This window comes from Terrapene carolina, unplaced genomic scaffold (assembly GCF_002925995.2).
Source record: "Terrapene carolina triunguis isolate 2854851 unplaced genomic scaffold, T_m_triunguis-2.0 Scaffold21, whole genome shotgun sequence".
Classification (NCBI taxonomy): Eukaryota; Metazoa; Chordata; order Testudines; family Emydidae; genus Terrapene; species Terrapene triunguis.
In genome coordinates this window covers 41,928,034-41,950,303 of record NW_020664372.1, presented here as the reverse complement: position 1 = coordinate 41,950,303, position 22,270 = coordinate 41,928,034, and the positions used below count along the sequence as shown (strand labels likewise).

The 22,270-nt window shown below is 38.8% G+C and overlaps 1 protein-coding gene across 1 annotated transcript in view; it reads right to left on the bottom strand.

Moving 5' to 3' along the window:
- Positions 1–22,270, bottom strand: part of AFF3 (AF4/FMR2 family member 3) — a 476,825-nt gene that overhangs the window by 176,839 nt on the left and 277,716 nt on the right. The window contains exon 9 of the mRNA XM_026657569.1: positions 6,063–6,149. Coding sequence (XP_026513354.1) covers positions 6,063–6,149 — 87 coding nt within the window. The remainder of the gene's footprint in view (positions 1–6,062; positions 6,150–22,270) is intronic.

The following is a 22,270-nucleotide window of genomic DNA, read 5'->3' as shown; positions in this document are numbered from 1 at the left end:
CTATACCATTTATTATGCATGCTGCAGTTATGACAAGAAAGACAGCAACAGCAACATTGACAGAATAGGCATACATACCAATACATACATTATTTTCGAGGCAGAAAGATTTTCAGCTAAAACCTTGGTCCTAAGGGCAGTACTGAGCCAACAGACGGGCTCAAGGCAATAGACAATTATTTTTTATTTCCAGGCTAAATATGTCTTTAAGCTGCAGTTATGTCTGTAAACCTTTATTAATTATGTAAGAAAAAAGCAATTGAGCCCTTTATAGTTTTCCTAAAAAGCAAAAATATGAAGAAGCCTGGACATTTAAAGTTAAAGTTACTGAAATAGAATGAAAAATACAGAAATTCACAGTTAAACTAACCCAAATAAACCTAGCTCTTTCCTTATCCCGTGCCCCCATGGATCTCTTCTTTCCTTCTCCCCAGCTACTGTAGGTTTGGATAGGATTTTTTTGATGGCAATCTTAAATCCACTAAGGACCTGATCATGCTTCATCAAAATCAATGGGAGTTTTTCCATTGAGCTGAATGGGAGCACGGTCAAACTCGTAAGGGCTTAATCCCATAGCACTTCTCAGCAACTTCAACTTGCAATTAAACCAGGGTCATTGAACTGGGGGCATTCAGAATCTTGAAGGGTCAGATCTTAAATCCACTCTAGCTGTGTAAGTTGCCTGTGGAGTCAGGGATCTCCAGACTGCATGGCTTTGATTTGGAATTTGCATGTTTACAATACGCATCTGTTATTCACTGCCATCCTACATACCTCACCACACATTAAGTGGTGGGAATCTTTGTCTGGCTTGTCAGAGAGGGTGTGTTGCCCCTTTAAGGGAGGCTAGAGAGCCACAGACTAACCTGTCACATGGAGGCAGCTCCGTACCATGTCAGCGTCAGGATGCTGACCCATCCCCCCAGGTGACCAGAAGAGAAGGGGACTATTTATTATTTATGCCCATGTCTTTTACTGCAAAGCCCTCTTTTCACCTGGACCAGGCTGAGCAGATGCTTAATTTTTGTCCTGTCCTAAGAGGTTTATAGACCCATATATATAAGCTACAACCTATGCTACGTCTCACAGTATGGCAACACTTTTTTACATTTTAAACTATTTACTTTGGGGGAATTGCCCCAACTATGATCCCTTCTGATGAAGAAATATAAAAGCCTGCATCCTTTTGTCTTTCTGAGTATAATCTCAGAAAAAGCAGGAGCAGTTTGCTGTAGTGATGTGATGACAGGTACACTTGAATTTAAATGCTACTCTAGCATACAATCAAACTGTCTACCTTTCTAGGCATCATTTTTTTTCAAATGTTAAAAGCAATTATATTTGGTAAAGGTGAGTCATTCACATCTGCAGTTCTTTTCTAATTCACCTGTTCTAGCTTTTTAAAATTAACAAGAATAAAAGAATAATCAACTGACCACCATAAAGATGAGACGACACCAACATTTAAAGCTTCTGTTAAGAATGTGAATGCAAAACACTTGTGAAAATGGACTGGTTTTCTGAAAGTGCTGCCCAGACACCACAATGATGGGTGACCTCATACAATCATACATAGCTACACGGAAATGGAGTACCTGATCTGCTTTTTGAGACATACGAAATCACTGTAAAAATGAAGGAAAAGAGCCATGCAATCACCAGAATTTACCGTATCCTCTTTTCACACAACTGAGTAGAGAATACATGAACATGAAAGCGCTTTCTCACAAGCATCAAGCATGTTCTTATTTAGCAGATTTAACTATTCATTTAAACTTTATTTTTTAAGATGTTTGTAATAAAATTGCAATAACAATAATGCATGATCATTTGTACCTAACAAGGTCTCACAAACATAGTAGAGGGAAAAGCATATGTGGCGTCTCATATATATGCACTGATTCAATTATCTTTAAGATTTGAAAAATGAGAAATAAAGGGACTCACACTGCCCCTTTCTTGTAAATTTAAGAGTATAGATTAATCCCACAGAGAAAGAAAATTCAAAATTAAGGATAAAATGGACCTTAATACCCTCTACTAGGTAAAGGGATGTTTCTGGTCTGCTTTCTTTAATGTACTCTCATTGTGATGAGGTGATGGAGGGTGTCCAGTACAGTCTGCGTATTTCAAATTTGACACTGAATTTCCTTTCCTTGTGGATTTAACTTGGATCTTTAACATTACTGTAGGTTTAATTTTTATGCTGTGTATACAGTATATATATATATATATATATATATATATATTTAATGATGATATTTAAAATCTAGTTATTTAGCTTTAATTTCTAGAATGATTCCAAATCCATCCTGCTACAATTTTGATAGCCCCTGAAACTTTAATAGCCTCATTAAGAAATTGCAAGTCTCAAGCTGTCAGATCACTAATTAGTTGAGATATAGGTTAAAAGTAGTTCAGTATGTGTTAGAATTAATGATGCTGATATTTTATTTTTATGAAAAGAATGAGCAAAAATACTTTGTAGCCTTTTAAGAAGGCAGGAGTCCTCCGAGTCCATAACAATGCTGGGGATCCCTCTACGTTTCCCCTTCTCCAACTCACAAATACCCTCAGCCACAGTGACATTCCCTGCGCTGAAGAGGGTTGCTATGCTACTTCTTCCTCTGGAGTCCGTCAATGCTGTGCCTTGAGTTGGCTGGAAGAGTCACTAAAATAAGCTGTGCTGGTCTCACACCATTCCCATGGAGAATGAAGAAGCTGCCTTCAGTAACCCAGTCCCTGTATATTTGCCTGGAAGTAAGTAACAAAGTTTATATCCTGAATTTAGATCCATCACTTGCCCTTGTATTGCTGTTAGATTGCCAGGCACTTGTGTGTGAGTAATCCATAGTGATCTGGTATGGTTATAAATGTTTTATCAACATGAATTTGCGATAGTCACACTGCTCATGAATGCGGAAGCCTCTAGTGAATCATGCAGGTCATCCCAAATGAATGCTGATAAAACCTTTATACTACACAAGACCATTGTCTGATCTATGCATATGTCACATATGTTAGAGAAAATAAAATAACTAGTTTATCCATGTTTTAGAAACTTTAAAAAATATTTAAACCACTGTATTTCTGAGCCTGCAAAACAGATGCCTTAGTTAGAAAGTAACTATGGAGGCTCAGAGTGAGCCATAGAAATGCCTTAAAATGATTTAAAATATCTTTTCTATACCTAAAAATGTCATGAGTTAAAGCTCAGTATCTTGGGCCCTTTCCAGGAATCAAGTCAGTGTTGGGTCTCATTGGGCATCTCCCGTTCCCAATGCACTATATAAAGCTCCCATTTCTAGCCAGGCAGAGTTGTGAGATAATGGACTTCACAGTTGTGACATTTTTATATATAGAAACCTTGTCACTGGTCCAGGACAAAATAACCTTGCCCGTCCTAGGCCTGGGGCAGGTATAACTTTTTGTGGGTGAAATTCCACTATGGTGGGAGAAGGAAAAAACATTTCTTGACAGGTTGATTTAAGAAAAAATGGCGGCTCTTTGAAGTTGCTCAAGTATTTGGAATGTTAGAATAAGTCCCAGGGAAATGTATTAGCAGGCAGAGGGTAAATGAGAAGGTCAGAGGTGAATGATAACATCAGTATTCACATGGCTCTGCAATATAGCATATGCCCCTACAATTTATGTCTTTATCACTATATATAGATATACACGAAGAAGAGCTATTTCACCTACATACACACATATTGTGCACACACACACACGGTGGTGATAGCCATGTGATAAATTGCAGAGCCATGTGCATAGTATTTTTGCATCTATAACCACTTCCCCTCCTGCAGTCTTCTAATTCATCTCCCATAGGACTTATTTTAATGTTCCAAACCTCTGATCAGCTTCAAATAAATGCCATTTTAAAAAAAAGCATCATGTCACAAAAATATTGCCTTCTTTTCCTTTTGCAATAGGACAAGGCTTTTGTTTTAATCCCTGATTGTTAAAAATTACAACACTATTATCCACTGAAAAGCTATTTCCCTATAGGAAAATCTTAAACATTTCTTGACTATATGATTATAATTTTCTTTCCCTCTGAGGCCAGTACAGTGGGCTCACAGTAACTAAAGGAGCTTGGTGTCACAGTTCAGGGCAATCGCACCAGTATTTCCCCCTTGTGATCCACCCAATACACCCTGTGGTGGGGCATTTGTCCCACACTGTCCTGTAAGGGGTTAATAGAGCCCTACGAAGGCTGTGCAGAAACCAGCCAATAGGAGAGGGGCTGCAAGGAGCAGCCAATCAAGGCCTGGCAGGCCCATATAAGAAGGGCTGCAGGGCAGAGCAGCTTCAGTAGCTGCCTGGAGCTGAGGAGGGAAAGTCAGGTTCCTAGCAGGAGGAAGGAGTGCCAGCACCTTGGACAGATCAGGGGAAGCTAGAGAGAGCTCCTGGCCAGCTGCTAAGACTGGCAGGCTGAAGCTCTGAGGTAAGGGCAAAGAAGGTGTTGGGGGACATGGGGAAGTGGTCCAGGGAATGAACAATGGGCTGCAGTCACCACTGAGGGAAGTGGCTGGACAGTGGACCGCAGGTCACCCAGAAGTGGGGAGCACAGAGTGTGGCACAGCTGGAGGGCTGTGTCCTGAAGAGGATGCCGCGGTCCTTAGAGTGATGTGGGTCCTGGAGCAGAAGTGATGGCAGCAAGACATCACCAGAAGAAGGCATGCTGGCTAACACAGCTAATCCCTGGGACAGCCAGCAGGAGGTGCTAGCGTTGTGAGTCAAACCCCGTCACACACCCACTCTAAGCTCCTCAGGTATCACCTCTCCTGGGCAGAGAACCACATCCCCTGATTGGGATTTTTTGAGTCTGCTCAGTTCTCTGCCTACACTGTGTTAACTGAAGCAAGCCAGACTGTGTAAATAGGCAGGTATCTGTGCTTTGCTTTCCCTCCGAAGGCTCTGAACAGCTGTAATTGCCAGCAGTCACAAGTTATTACACACATTTATTCTTAAAGCGAAAGCATCACAGAGAAAACATTAAAACAATAAAAGAACCTACACACACACTAAAAAGCTTACGAGAGGTCATCCCAATTCCAACCTTGGGCTCTGGTAGTTTTATGTCCTCCAAAACCCACAGCTGGGTTTTTCCTGTGGTTACGAATTCATAACTGTCTCAGATTCAGAACCAACAAAGAATAATTCAGTCTTTACTTTTACAGCTTGGGCCTGTGATCTTGGCTTCATGTAATAGGTGATAAGCAGACAAAGGTCCACTCCTCAGGGCTTAGCTTGAAAAGATGGTTTTCTTGAATATTTCACAGGAAATCCATTTCACGTGTATTGTCCCAAAAGTCCATTCCTGTCTAGCACATTATGCAACATGGTCATTTGATCACCCAGGCCTTCCATGACATCTCCCTCCTACAGAAGTTACACACAATCCTGGCCCACACTAATACATACACTTTGCATTAAGTACAAAGAACCCCAAAGATACTTAAATTTAATTCAATATGATTTTTCAAAGATATTGCAGGAAATTGCCATATCTGTCACAATTGGTTTCACCAGCAGAATATTACAAACAATACTTAGCACCAATAAACCTTTAAAAGCTTTAACTCAGGACTAAAATAGTTCTGGCATATACTTGTGGCATTTAAACAGTACAGCAGGGATCGGCAACCTTTGGCACGCGGCCCACCAGGGTAAGCCCCCTGGTGGGCTGGGCTGGTTTGTTTACCTGCAGCGTCCGCAGGTTCGGCCGATCGCAGCTCCCACTGGCCGTGGTTCACCGCTCCAGGCCAATGGGGGCTGCGGGAAGCAGCCGCCAGCACATCCCTCAGCCCGCGCCGGTGGTGTGATCGAAACGTTTTATTGGTCTGGGATAACTTACATAAATCACTAGTGACTTCACCACTTTCCCAGACACACGTCAACAACCTTTACAACACTCACCCATGTATTCTCTCTATTTTCCGCACATGCACCTAGCAGTCTAGTTAGTGGCAGCACAAGGTTATTTGGGGATCAGAGTTGAGGCTGTATATTGAGGGTGGGGGAGATGGGTTTCTAGACTATAAAGAATTTCTTACCTTGTTTGCAAATGGAAACTTGCTCTGTTCCACTTTTCCAGGTGTGTGAATAGCTGAGAGTGGGGGAGGCCAAGAATGGGTCATCTCCTGGAAAATAATATTGTACAGTAAACTATATTTAAAAAGACAATATAATATGAGGCAATGATGATGACATGCTAGTACACCTCTACCCCAATATAACGCGACCCGATATAACACAAATTTGGATATAACGCGGTAAAGCAGTGCTCCGGCAGTGCGGGGCTGCGCACTCCGGCAGATCAAAGCAAGTTTGATATAATGCGGTTTCACCTATAACACGGTAAGATTTTTTGGCTCCCAAGGACAGCGTTATATCGGGGTAGAGGTGTAATAGAGATTTCTGGATAGTGGCATATATATGTAACTTTCTGCAGATACATTTTAGTAATTTCTAGGATACATTTAGTTTATATATAATCTAGTCCATAAATGAGTTACATTATTTATCACAGATTGTTGGGAGCATGTTTTAAAATGAGTTTGATTTTTTTTTATGGTTAATGTTTTTTGAGTGCAAGAAGTTTGATTTTCTGATGAAATGCACCCCAAGCTTCAGTCATGCAATGTATTCTATGAATGGCCGAGAACACATACAAGTTGGTGAGAATAAGAGAAAAACAAAATGGATTATTTCCTTACTTGTAATAAAAGGAACAGAAATTTCAGTTCATGACCAAATAATTAAGTATGGAATATGGACTAATCATAACATGGATCCTACTGTCCGGGCTTGGATAATAAAGGTTGGAGGCCTCAACTTGGTAAGAGATTAATAGATTCCAAGGCCAGAAGGGACCATTGTGATCATCTACTCTGAGCTCCTGTATAACACAGGCCATAGAACTTCCCCAAAATAATTCCTACAGTATATCTTTTAAAAATAATATTCAATCTTGATTTAAAAATTGCCAGTGATGGAGAATCCATCATGACCCTTGGTAAATTGTTAAAACAGTTAATTGCCCTCACTGTTAAGAATGTTATGTCTTATTTCTAGTCTGAATTTGTCTAGCTTCAACTTCCAGCCATTGGATTGTGTTATACCTTTCTGTGCTAAACTGAATATATATTTGTTTCCCTTGTAGGCACTTGTTGACTATATTGAAGTCATGCCTTTACTTTCTCTTTGTTAAGCTAAATAGACTCCAGGAGCTCAATCTATCACTATACAGCATGTGTTCTAATCCTTTAATCATTCTCATGGATCTTCTCTGAACCCTTCCCATGTATCAACATCTTTCTTGAACTGTTGCACCAGAACTGGACACCATATTCCAGCAGTGGTCATAGACGTGCCAAATTCAGAGGTAAAATAACTCCTACTTGAGATTCCTCTGTTTATGCATCTAAGGATAGCATTGGTCCTTTTGACCACCACATCGCACTGGGAGCCCATGTTTAGCAGATTATCTACCAGCACCCTGAAAATCTCTTTCAGAGTCATTGCTTTCCAGGAAGAGTCCCCCATCCTGTCAGTGCAGCCTACATTCTTTGTTCTTAGATGTACACATTTACATATATCTCTACTAAAACACATTATATCTGCTTGCACCTCACTTAACAGGTGATCTGGATCGCGCTGTATCAGTGACTCTGAAATGTCCGTAACTCTGAACAAAATGTTATGGTTGTTCTTTCAAAAGTTTACAACTGAACATTGACTTAATACAACTTCAAAACTTTACTATGCAGAAGAAATATGCTGTTTTGCCTTTATTTTTTTAGTCATTTATGTTTAACACAGAGTGTTTAACAAACACAGTACTGTGTTTGTTTTTTTGGTCTCTACTGCTGCCTGATTGCGTATTTCCAATTCAAAATGAGGTGTGTGACCAATCAGTTCGTAACTCTGGTGTTTGTAACTCTGAGATTTTGCTGTACCCGCAATTGCCATTTTACTTCAGTGGGAATTGAATATGCTCACAGTCTCCACTCAGCTTTTTGTCCTTTCCCTACATTTACTGAATTAGTTATTTGGTTTTAGAAAGGAGATATGTTTACCTTCTCCTGGCTGCATACAGTATTTTAAGAGCACCTTCAAGGTAAGCAATTCCTTCATAGTCCAAGCCTGAGCAAATTAGCTTTCAAAGGGTGGTTTAAGGTTGCTCTTTTTGGCAAAAAAAAAAAAATATTTTTATTTGAAAAAAGAAGTGTGAACAACTTGTGCATTCTTGCTCAACAACAATGGAATAGCGCATAGGGCATTTCATGGCCTGCCTTAATAATTCTTTCTCAGAACAAAGTCTCTCTGAGTGTTCTGCCAATGAAGTAATCTATTTGACTAACCATTCCAAGATGGTTTATGAGTTATAAATGTCACCTTCAAAATGTTCTTGATAAACAGTTTATTTTCTAATAAAAAACTGCATTCTTTTGTGTTATTTGAAGCTAAAAATCTTAAATGATTTATTATACCTGTGTAATCTCTGTGGGTGCCTCTAATCAGAGCATCATCTGGTTTGAAGTTTCACTATCAGAATTGCTTTGCTTTTCAGTTCTTTCAGGCAGATTGATCATCTTATGACTCTCTTATCAGATAAGTGCCACCAACAGCAGTACATAGTAATTTTTATTATACAGTAAATCCTTTAAACACAGACAACCAAATCACTGTACAGTTTGCTATACCAAAGAACTATTTCTTACTGCTATGAGTGCCTGATACAGAGAATAATTTTCAAAACATCAATTAATAACATTTGGGAAAAAAAATTCTTACAGTAATGTTTTATTATGATTATATCTTTACAGAATGGAGATTTGTAGTATGTTTCTCTAGCCCTATGGCTGTGTGACCTAAACATTAAAGTTTTTCCCAGGCTAGGCCCTGTTGAGACAACTATCTCATGCTGTTGTATCTCATAATTAAATTACTTACATTTTAAAAGTTGAGTTTTTTTTTTTTTTTCATATCACACCCATTTTCATTTATGAATGAAAGGTATGTGTGTTTCCTCCAGTGGATGAAGTTCAGGCCCCAAAGAAACCATGAATGAAAGAAACCATGAAACTCAGAATGCTGATGGGTTTATCTGTTCAGAGGGAGATAGCTCAAAAATATACCCAGAATCTAACTATGGGGCCTTATTGGTTTAAGGTAGGAATGTTTTACTTCAGCTCTTGTAATTGTGGAACCAGGCATGCAGATAGGAAGCATTGCTGGTAACTTTACCCTAAATATACAACATTTCTGAGATATGCTTCTCAGCCCTTAAGATTTCCGTTTGTCTAAGAGCCAGTTCCCCTGGGTTGTATAATTGCTGAATTCTCAGTCTCATCTTGACAGACACATTTTCTAAGAAGTCTGCTATTCGGTGTACAGAAACCAATCTGTTACAGCAGGATATTTTTGTCCTCCCACCTTGCCTTCCTAGATCTGGCAATGAAACCTCTATCCATGGAAAGCATCAGAGTGCTGATTATAAGTGAGGATGACCTTTTCTGACATGTTAAAATCTTTCATATTTTTTTCCAGGATTATTTCTCATCCACACTTAGACAAAAAATGGTTTTAATGGTCTTTTTCTACTAGTTTACCTACTACTCACTTTGTGCTTTGAGTTTTGGTGTATAATTTTAATTTGACGTAACCCGTTGTGACATATAGACTTCATAGGAGCACTGATGTTTACTAGGGGTAATCATCTTTATTATACCCCTCCAAATTTGCCTTTATTGATCTGATATTTTAAATTGGGATTACTTGATATATTTTTTGTCTAAATTTGAATGTTAAATTATGGAAAATTAAAAATAATTAATAAAATATAAGTACAAAACTCTTATGAAAAATCAATCCTCTGTATTATAAGCACACGCCACAAAGTAGTAACACATTTCGAATGCTGATGGCTCAGAAATGGCTAAATGAGATTTTGTAAAACCAAAACTTTATGAAATATGCACAGTCTCCTTAATACTGTTGAAGAACACCAAGCAAGAAATCTTGAAAACAGGAATAAATATTTAGGTGTACAACAACATTTCAAATGTTGCAAGGTCGATGTCAAATAAATCTAGAAAATGTACTCTTGTGAATTTTGTCACAGTTCAGGGCAACTGCACCTGTATGTCCCTGTCCTTGGGATCCACGAAGGCATCCACTCTAGGCTCTCAGCTCCTCAGCTGTCACCTCTCTTGGGTGGAGATGCGTGTCTCTCGCCCTCCTAACCAGGGTTTTTCCAAACTGCACAGCTCCCTGCCTACACTGTCAGTTTCTCAGCAAGTCAGACTGCCTGAGCAGGCCTCCTTTGCTTTCTCCTCAAAGGCTATAAACAGTGTAATTGCCCACAGTTAAGTTACCACACAACTGTTTCTAAGCAAGCACATTTATCCTTAAGGTGAAAGCACAACAGAAAAAACATATTAAAGGAACAGAAGAACCTACATGTGTGCTACTGAGGTTACCAGAGAACATCAGTCTTATGGGGCCTCAGTAGGCCAAAGTCCTTCTAACCCTTGGGGCATCCCTAGGAGAGAAGGTCCTTTCCATTTGATGGATCAGAAAGAAGGCCCTGATTAAGTTTAAATTCAGGCTATTTATCCAAAAGTTCTTTGTTTGTCTGTTGGTCTCTGGAGAATCGTGTCTGAACTAGTATATGAGAGCTTCCCCAGGTGCTGGTACCTGTCTGGAATTATTACAACCTGAATGAATTTGCCTACCTCCAGCCCCCACTTTAAATTCCTGGAGGGGATGTGGTTACCTTCCCTCAAAGGATTACATTCAATCCTTGGCCCACAGTGACACCAACTTAATACAATAAGATCTCTCAAAGAGATTGCAGAAAATTGCCAGATCTGTCACCAGTCTGGGACAGGTCTCATGATATTTAGTGTATTTGATAAAACAGCTCCTGAAGTAAATTTAATATGTGAGAATATCACTTTCCTTTAAAAAGAAAAATGAAAGTTTCTAGCCCTAAAAACATGAACCTAAAAGGCTCAAAATTTGAAAAACAATCTGTCCAAAAGGCTGAATTCTGATTTCTAAATTAGAATTAAACTTCATCCCTTCAAATCATGGGACTGTAAAAAAAAAAGTCTCTGACCTGTCCAATTTGTTTGAAATGCTGACAATTAGGGCTGTCAAGTAATTAAAAAAAATAATCGCGATTAATCGTACTGTTAAACAATAATAGAAAACCATTCATTTAAATATGTTTGGATGTTTTCTACATTTTCAAATATTTTTATTTCAATTACAACACAGAATACAAAGTGTACAGTGCTCACTTTATTTTTATTACAAATATTTGCATTGTAAAAACAAAAGAAATAGTATTTTTCAATTCACCTAATACAAATACTGTAGTGCAATCTCTTTATCATGAAAGGTTTCAGAGTAGCAGCTGTGTTAGTCTGTATCCGCAAAAAGAACAGGAGTACTTGTGGCACCTTAGAGACTAACAAATTTATTTGAGCATAAGCTTTCGTGGGCTACAGCCCACTTCATCAGATACATATGAAAGCTTATGCTCTAATAAATTTGTAAGTACTCCTGTTCTTTTATCATGAAAGTTGAACTTACAAATGTAGAATTATGTACAAAAAATAACTGCATTCAAAAATAAAACAATGTAAAACTTTAGAGTCTAGAAAGTCCACTCAGTCCTATTTCTTGTACAGCCAATCGCTCAGACAAACAAGTTTGTTTACATTTGCAGGAGATAATGCTGCCTGCTTCTTGTTTATAATGTCATCTGAAAGTGAGAACAGGCGTCCATATGGCACTGTTGTAGCTGGCATCGTAAGATATTTACATGCCAGATATGCTAAAGATTCATATGTCCCTTCATGCTTCAACCACCATTCCAGAGGACATGCTGATAATGGGTTCGGCTAGATAACATTCCAAAGCAGTGCGGACTGACGCATGTTCATTTTCATCCTCTGAGTCAGATGCCACTGGCAGAAGGTTGATTTTCCTTTTTGGTGGTTTGTGTTCTGTAGTTTCTGCATCAGAGTGCTGCGCTTTTAAGACTTCTGAAAGCATGCTCCACACTTCGTCCCTCTCAGATTTTGGAAGGGACTTCAGATTCTTAAACCTTGGTTCGAGTGCTTGTAGCTATCTTTAGAAATTTCATATTGGTACCTTCTTTGCATTTTGTCAAATCTGCAGTGAAAGTGTTCTTAAAATGAACAACATGTGTTGGATCATCATCTGAGACTGCTATAACATGAAATATATGGCAGAATGCGGGTAAAATAGCAGGAAACATACAATTCTCCCCCAAGATGTTCAGTCATAAATTTAATTAATGCATTATTTTTTTAATGAGCATTGTCAGCATGGAAGCCTGTCCTCTGGAATGGTGGCCAAAGCATGAAGGGGCATATGAATGTTTAGCATATCTGGCATCTATATACCTTGCAATGCCAGCTACAAAAGTGCCATGCGAATGCCTTTTCTCACTTTCAAGTGACATTGTAAATAAGAAGTGGGCAGCATTATCTGCCGTAAATGTAAACAAACATTTCTCTTAGTGATTGGCTGAACAAGAAGTAGGACTGAGTGGACTTGTAGGCTCTAAAGTTGTACATTGTTTTATTTTTGAATGCAGGTTTTTTTGTACATAATTCTACATTTGTAAGTTACACTTTCATGATAAAGAGATTGCACTACAGTACTTGTATGAGGTGAATTGAAAAATACTATTTCTTTTGTTTATCATTTTTACAGTGCAAATATTTGTAATAAAATATAAAGTGAGCACTGTACACTTTGTATTCTGTGTTGTAACTGAAATCAATACATTTGAAAATGTAGAAAAACGTGCAAAACTATTTAATAAATTTCAATTGGTATTCTATTGTTTAAGAGTGCGATTAAAAATGACATTAATCGCAATTAATTTTTTTGAGTTAACTGCATGAGTTAATTGCATGAGTTAACTGCGATTAATCATCACCCCTAGTGACAATGTTCAAATTCCTCCCCTAATGGGGAATATGCCACTGACAGATCATTTAGGTGATACTGGGTGTTGTAATATTAAGCATTTATTTTACACTGGCTCAAATTCATTCATTGGTGCACACTGACATATTTATGGGCTGAGACACATTGTATTATTTTACACACACACACACACACACACACACACACACACACACACACACGTATTATACTATAACTAGTTTCCTTTCCACCTATGTGAATCAGATTTCAGTAGTTAAATGCAAATGTTCAGTTTTGCAGACAGAAGCAGGTAATCTTACACAATATGCAAACTCAGCTTTTATTCAGATTGAAGAAGAAACATTCAGATGAAAAATCCACAATGTATATCCTAACTGTAAAATTAGTTTCAGCAACAATAATTAAGTAAGAAGACTTTTTTGTGGATTAATGACTGGTTATGCAGTGGTTCGTTTTGGACTTTTAAGCCTAACGTGTAATTAATTTCCAGGAAGAGTACTGTGCAGTGGTAAATAATAGTAATGGTTCCGGACTAAAGGCAATGCTATCTATTTAGTGCTATCCATCTCTCTGTATGGCATTTGAAACCAGCAATGTCTATCTAGGTGAAAATGTTCAGTAAAGTTGTAATTTAATAAAAAGCAGTGAACTCAATTCTCCATTAAACTTGGGTCTAACTTCTCCTGTTTACTCCTGTATTAGTTTTTTCCCATAATCAAAAATGAGCATTGGGCCAGTGGTTACCTATCAAACTCCACCTTCTCACTGAAAGTTCAAGAAGAGGTTGGGAGAATGTGTTAAAAGGTCCTAATGCCAATGGCATAAAAAAGGTAAAGGGAAATTCATGGGACAGGGAATAATCAAAGATAAAGAGAAATTCATGAAGGACAGAAGAGAGGAGGCCAAGGCCTATTAAGGGTCCTGAGAAGAAACATAGAATCATAGCCACTAGCGATGGAAGAGACCTATAGGATAATCTAGTCTAGGAGTTCTCAGATTTTCAATAGTAAATGAAACACAGGAATTGTCATACTGGATCACAACTGAGATCCATCTCATTCCCTATCTGGTTTCCAACAGTGAGTAGCACCAGCTGCTTCAGAGAAAGGTGTAAGAACCCTACGGTAGGCAAATATGGAGTAATCTACCCCCCACATTAGGCCTCATCCTAATAGGGAATCACTAGAGATTGGCTTAAGCCCTGAAAGATTGTGTTTAATATCCCTTCCACATAATTTGTTATCATTCATTATGTCAGCTCTGGATATCCTTGTTATAATATGCATATCCAAATCTTTTTGAATTGTGTTAAGTCTTGGCCTCACTGACTTCCAATGGCAATGAGCACTGCAGTTTAAATGGCATGTTATATAGCAAAGTAGTTTTTATTTTTATCGGTTTTGAATTTCCCAGTTTTCTATTTCATCGAATGTCTCCTCGCTTTTGTGTTATGAAACAGGGAGAACAGAAGTTCCCAGTGTACCGTCTCTATATCATTAATCACATTTTTGAGATGTGGTGACCAGTGCTGTACACAATATGCTGATGAGCCCGTGCAACTGATTTACATAAAGGCATTACAATATTCTCTATATTATTCACCATCCCCATTCATTGTGCAATCTAACATTTTGTTTGCTTTTTAGACCACAGCTGCACATTAAGCAGAGTTTTTTATTGATCTCTTTTCTATAGTGATGCCCTGATCCCTTTCTTGAGTTGATAAAGTTGATTTAGAACTCTGTAATATGTTATGAATAGCTTAACTTTTTGCCTCCAATGTGCATTTGTCATCTAGTTTATTTAGGTCTCTCTGAAATTCTTCACAGTCCTGTCTCATCCTCTGAAACCTAAATAACGGTGTCATTTTGCAAATTTTGCCATCTCCTCACATAGTCCTCTTTCCAGATCATTAAACAACATGGGACCTAGTTAAATAACATGGGACCTACTACAGGACCTTTAGGCACGTCTTTTCAATTATGAAAATTGACCATTTAATCTTACTCTTTGCTTTGCCTCCCACCCTGTTCTTGATCCATGACAATACTTTGTCTCACCCCTCAACTACTTAGCTTCTTCAGTAGTCTCTTGTGTGGGACCTTGATGAAGGCCTTTGGAAAGTCTATATAAATTATGTCAACCAATTCTCCTTTATCCACTACTTTATGACATGTTCAAAGAATTCTAAGAGATTAGTGCACATAATTTTCCTTTGCAGAAACTATGCTGGCCAGAGCACAGATCACCTTGCCCCCATTACATGATTGCACAGACCATCTCCCTTTCCAGTCACAACCACATAATATCCCTGTGGAAACTACGGTAATTGTTATATGGAGAAATATTAGAGAGGTATCTGATGCATTTGAGCTGACTTTTAATGCAATCTATAAACTAGAAATGGGTAGAGAAGCCAACATCAGGTGACCAGCAAGCTCTCCATGAATCACTAGCAAGTGCTTCATGGATCACAGTTTGAGAAACTCTGATCCAGTCCATCTCCTTGTCATTATAAAACTGTTCTCTACACCAGGAGACCAGACTCTGAGCTGGTGTCAGCTGGCCTAGATCCGTTAATTTCAGCGGAGCTACACTGATTGACACCACCTGAAGAGCTCACTACGCTTTCAGTACTTTAATGCTAGTTTCAAACAGCCAAAGTAACGAGGCTGACACCATTCGTCCTGGGGGAATATTTCAAAGCCTAAAGAATTTCTCTCTCAGAATGTTTGGTCTGATCATCAGACTAAATTTTCTTTGTGTTAATTTTATTCCATGAATCCCAGTTACTTCCCCAGTATATTAGATTAAACAATTCCACCCACATCTTGATCTTTATACCCTTCAAATATCTGCATATGGTTATGTTCCCACCCCCCTAGTTGTCACTTAGCCAAGCTGTACATACCTAGAAACTTTATTCCTTCCTCACTTATCACTTCCTCTAATGCCCCAATAATTTTTGTTGCTTATCTCTGAGCACCCTCAGATTTGTCATATTTTTGGTAATGTGGTTCCCCGAACTGACTGCAATATTCTGGGGGTGGTTGGATCATAGCTATATAGGACATGGTAACTCATGGCACTGTGCGTACCCGATAGGGTTGCCAACTTTGGCTGGCTGAATTCCTGGAGATTTCATCACATGACATAATCTTTAATTAAAGATTAATCTTTAATTCCTGGAGACTCCAGGACAATCCCGGAGGGTTGGCAACCCTAGCACCAGAGTAAAGTAAGGTGCTAAGCACCCTCCACTCACACTAAAGTCAGTGGCATTAGAAGGCACTTAGTATCTTGCGGGATCAATCCTATGAAGGCCTGTTTTATGCAAGGCCTTATCAAGCATATTCCTTCTTCTGCAGCCATATTACGTTGCAGACGGATGTCTAATTTGTTGTCCATTATCATTCCTTACAGGGTTACTGCTTCCCAGGTTTCACCCTCCTCTTGCACGTGTGTGTTTTGGATTATTTTTCGACAGCTAGGTTAGTTTGCATTTTTCCAAAATGAATCTCCTTTTATCATTTTCTGCCCCTATTTTTAACCTCTATAGGTCTCTTTGTAGTATTTTGCTATTTTAACTGCTGCTTGTATCTCCTTGGGATTAGTATCATCTGTGAATTTCATTAGTGTGCTGTTTACTCCCTCTTCCAGATCTTAATAAAGCTGTTAAATAAGCTGTTAAATACCGAATCCGATGGTACTCTACTAGTCACCACCAACCAACCTGGTGCATTGAAATTTATCATCACTGGCCGTTTATGATCTTTTAGCCAGCTTTCAATTAATCTATGTGAAATTTTAATTAATTTCTCAGTTAATGTTTCACGGTGTCAGATGCATTACTAAAATCCAGATCTTTTACATCTACTCTATTCCACTCATCTATTGATGGAGGGGAGAGACAGGGAGCTATTAAAGGGTCACTGAGAGGGATGAGGAAGTATCCTCAAAGAAGCCATTTGGATGAGCATCCAAACTGGCTGGGATGATTTAGTTGGGAATTGGTCCTGTTTTGAGCAGGGAGTTAGACTAGATGATCTCCTGTGGTCCCTTCCAACCCGGATATTCTATGATTCTGAGTGTCAATCCAACACACCTTTTGAGGTTCATCCAGAACTCACTTTGGATGAAGGACAACCCTAACTCATGCTGAATGGTAGCTTACTCCATGACTGGTACCACTGAATAGTGGATTTATCACAGAGTAAGGTACCACCAAATGTGAGTAAGGGTGGCAGAATCTGGTCCTAAGTTCTCATGTCTCTCTGAATATGTTCCATATTTCAGCTTCCATGGTTTTTTTTTTTCCTTTAGTACTCTGTTCCACAGACCAATTACCCTCTATGTAAAGGAGTTTTTCCTAATCCTCTGTTGTCACCAGACTATCCTTTAGTTTGTGTTATTTGCACTGTGTATTTTCTAAAGTGCAGAAAAACACCTTTACACCTCACAGTTTCAACTCATCCTACAGTGGGGCTCAAAAACTAAGAGCACTGTGAGAAGTGATATAGACAGACAGACACCACTAAATGATTGTTTTTTCTTCATTTAAAACAAAACAAAAACCTCCGACTATGAACTGATTCCATCTAGTAACACTCCAATGCTGTGCTATCTACTGATATGCTTGAAATATCTGTCTGCTTATCAATATCTTTGTCTTTAAGTAGATCTGAGAGGAGGAAGGGCAGAGACCTGGGCCCTGATTCTGATAGCACTTACAGTTAGGGTGACCAGACAGCAAATGTAAAAAATCGGGACGGGGGTGAGGGGTAATATGAGCCTTATAAGAAAAAGACCCAAAAATCGGGACTGTCCCTATAAAATCGGGACATCTGGTCACCCTACTTACAATTGTTTTCACACTGTTCTAATTCAACTGCTCTGAATGGAGTTATTCCCGATTTACACCCCCGCACCTCTTCCCTCTCTCACAGAGAGAGAGAGATGAGAGCAGAGAGGGATTAAGCCCTTGGAAAGGCGGGAAGGTCAGAGATTTTGCAGACTGCAGCATAATTACCTTCAGCATTAAATCTCCAGATGTTTGGTATCTGTGCCGTTCTACAGAATGAAACCATTCCAAATCATGAACATTTGTAAAGTGATCCGTGGATCAACTCATTCTATGGCAAATCACAAATGCCCGTGTGGTAAACTTTCAATTTGGAATGTGGTTTCACTGTGTTGCTGGAAATGTGCAGCAAATAACCTATTCTATAATGTTTAATCCACACCTCAAAATATATAACTTGATACATACAAAACAGTCCAATAACAGTTTATTTATCACATTGATTCATTTAAGTTTTTTCATGATCATATTTTTTAACCCAAAGGTAGGTAGGTTTGGGTATTTTTTTTAACTAGCTGAGCTCTTAAACCCAGTTGAGGCCAGGAACACTTAAAAGAGCTAAAGTTTGCAAGTATTCTAGTAAGGATATATACTGTACCAAGCTCTCTGGTATCATCATTTAAGTAACGAAGATTTTCCACCTCTAACTGACAATTATAAAAACCAAGCTGTGTCAAGCTAAACCACCAAACAGCGTCTAGAAGCTTGCTCTAAAATAGTTTGCATATTTTTCATATATCAAAAGAGGAAAGAATCACTTACTTATTCCCTATGTTGAATCTCTGAATCTATTTAGGAAGTTATGTGCTCAAATGAATGCAGTGGGCCATGTGATGTGACAATTGTCTGAAAACTGGCCTTGCCCAGGCAAGCTGCGATGATGTGGTTAATGAAGGTACAATCTTTATTAGTGCATTAACCTCCTGCACCCAAGGACTATGGATTCTAATTCTTGAATTGCCATGCAAGACTGATGCAGCTAGTTTTCTGGTCTCAGTTGGCAGCAAGCTAGCAGAAGTAGATAATGAAGATGAATGGCTGCCTCTTGGGTCTCTTGGGAGCGGGAGGAGGATAAGTAAGGGGGGAAAAGACCTAAGATAGTTCAAGGTCCAGATCTCTGCATGATTTCAAATAATAATGAAAAAAGTGCACACAGTAGGCATTTTTAGAGTCCCTAACAAACATGCTATTTTTGCACTTTGTTAACAAAGCAACAGTGTCGTAGACTCAGGATTACCTTGGACAAATGTCTAGGAATTAAAACAAAGGGGATAAAAACAAAAGAACAAGCTACCTGAGTTAGGCTGTTTACCTGGAATTGACAGATGACTGTGTTTATATGGACAAAGGAGTGGTAAAAAAACTGCCCAACGTTCCAAATCAGTTTCAGGTTAGAATTAGGTACATGGATAAATATTTACAATGCAGAAACATTTTATACATCTGTGTTGTCATCTGCAACAGAAACATTTTATGTTCTGATGTAAAAGTTTTCTTATTTAAGACAGAGTAATTCAGCGAGGTGTAATAATGGAATCAAAGCATAACTTCTCGTGGAGAAATTATTAATGTTATGGAAAGCTGGCATCCAAAGGAAGTATTCTGATGGGTGTACTAGGGATCTCAATCCATCTAATAGTTCAAAGTCTAAACAAAAGATCAAATTAACTTCATTTCGTCTCAATGCCAGTTTCTCACACCCTGGGCCAGCATGAAGAGGGAGTATTGTGGAGACTACACATTCTCGCTTCTGGGGTGTGGGATGGGGAGTCTGGCCTTATTTACACTAGAAAAATCAATTGGTGGAGCATCAATTGATTGTTTTAACCTGGCTTGTTCAATCACTGACTGTCCATCAGAGTGACTGATTGGTACATTAACTGAAATAGCAGTTGGTAGATTTTGTCACTCTTCTCCCAGACTCTAGTTAGTTAATGTTCTCAAAATGGGACCCCTCCATTTGTGCTGGTTTCTTCCAACATGGATGATGCACTCTTGATGTGTTTATAACTTCCCTTATATTGGCAGTCAAAACACAGAACAAACTTTTGTATTTGCTACAAATATTTTGAAACACATTTTATAAAAAGTTCTGTTTACTCAGATATGGCTGAACTATGTTTTAAAGGAGCTGGCACATGTTGGGAGTGAAATTTAGCTGCCCCATCGTAGCTAGACAGACTCCCAGGAGGAATTCCTCCAATAGCTCCGTCAGGGGGTGTGACTTGAACCCAGAGGCTATTGGAAAGGATGTCACTGCGGTTAGGAAAGAAGATGGCAGGAAATTTATTGCACCCTCTTTGTTTTGTGTACCTGAGGAGGAGCTGGGCAAAATCTATGCCATATGTAATAAGAGCCTCGGCTTTTATTTTAGAACTGGCTACAGCCTGTATATAAAGGTTTGTTCAAGCACCTGCTAAGATACATTACTAGACAGCTACTGGACATTATATAAAGAAACAAAATTTCTCTCTCATACTGTTACAATAAACCTCTTGATCAATTTGGCCAACATGAAAAAAGTGACAAAGGGACAGAAAAGCTCAGAAAGGAAAAGGTCAGAATTAAAATTGAAAACGCAGTTCTGCTCTGAAAAGTGGCTCTGTAAAACTAACATTGTGGGGTTGCATATTTATTATCTCTCAGTGTCTTCAGATGAAATGTGCTCAATTTACAAGAAAAATTTGCCATCCTGGGATAGACATTCTTCAGAATTTAAGGTTCCTTTTAAAAAAGTCCATTAAAAATCATTCATTTTTGCAGCATTCAATATCGTGTGTAAAAATAAACAAATAAAACCTGTGACCCATTGGAATCTATATCTGTATGAGGTCCTCATGAGTAAGAGGATGGAATTATCTATTTGTTTAAAACAGACAAAAGCAGAAAATTGCTGTTTCCTCATGTTCCCCTTGTCTGTTTATTGTATCCACCTGTTACCTCTTATCTTTTGGGGCAGGGATTGTTTTTTGGTGTATGTATATACAGTACCTAGCACAATGGGGTCTCGGTCTATGCCTAAAGTTCCTACGTGCTATGATAATACAAATAATATATTATTTACATAGACTGTAAGCTCCTTGGGACAGGGTCTTACAGACTCTTACATTTTGCTCTGTGTTTGTACAGCACCTAACACAATGGAGTCCTGGTCTGTGACTGGGTTCCCTAGTTACTAGCATAATACAAATTAATAGTAACAACTGTGTCTGGCAGAGGGCAGACCTTTCTGATGATGCCACTTACTCTGTTTTACATCATAGGATTTCCCTTCTGCTTTCCTCAGATGGCCTCTCAGTACGATTAGTCCCTCTCCTTCTCAGTGTACTCACTCCCCATCAGCCTCCTGCCCACGAGCCTGGTAACTGAGAGCAGCTTCCAGAAATGGAAGCAAGATGAAACAATCAAAGAACTCGGGCGGGCAGCCAGTCAGCCAAGTCAGGAGAAAACACACACTCAGTGGGGAGGCTGCAGAATGGGGCATACAGCTACAGAAAATGCAAGAGGTTAAGCAGGTCTGCTCCAAAGTTATCCCCATTGCAGAAGTCTGGCATGATTTTCTGCCACTGCATCTTGTGTAGCTGTTTACATTTGTGGACAGTCCGTGTGAAATCTGTGTTAATAATATTTTCTCCCACCCTTTGTCTGTTCCGTCTATCTATCCTGCAAGCTCTGTGGGACAGGGATTGTCTCTTACTTTATGTTATACCGTGCCTAGCATAATGGGGCTCTGATTTTGGTTGGGTTCTCTAGATACTATTGTAATACAAGTAATTATAAATAATAATTTGGTACTATTTTACACTCACTTTGCACAGGTGTAAATGATAACACAAGATGTCAAAGCCTTGGAGAATCAGGCCCATCCTCTCCAATGAGGATTACCAGTATAAGCCCTTGCCTAACAGTGGTATTCACCTGTTGTAGAAAACTAGTTCACTGACAAAACTTACGTGGCAAAAATTCCATATGAAGGAATAAAACACAAATCCACTGCACAACCCAAAATGACTACAGTATTCCATTGTTTCACTGCAGTAAATTTGTACAAGGTAATTGGTATATGAATTGATAACAGATACATATTTTTAAAAAAACCACTTTATGGGTTTTTTGGGGTGTGTGTGGATTTTTTTATTTGGTTCTTTTTACAGGAATGTCGTCAATGGTTTCATCAGAAAATAAGTTTAGAGAACAAATGTTAAAATGGAGAAGATTTTGAAAAGCATGTAAGTATTTAGGAGCATGAGTCTCATTGGCTTTCAATGGAATTTATGCTCCTAAATCCATCAAGAACTTTTGAAAATCCCACCCACAGATAGGGTGACCAGATAGCAAGTGTGAAAAATCAGGACAGGGAGTGGGGGGTAATAGGCACCTATATAAGACAAAGCCCCAAATATC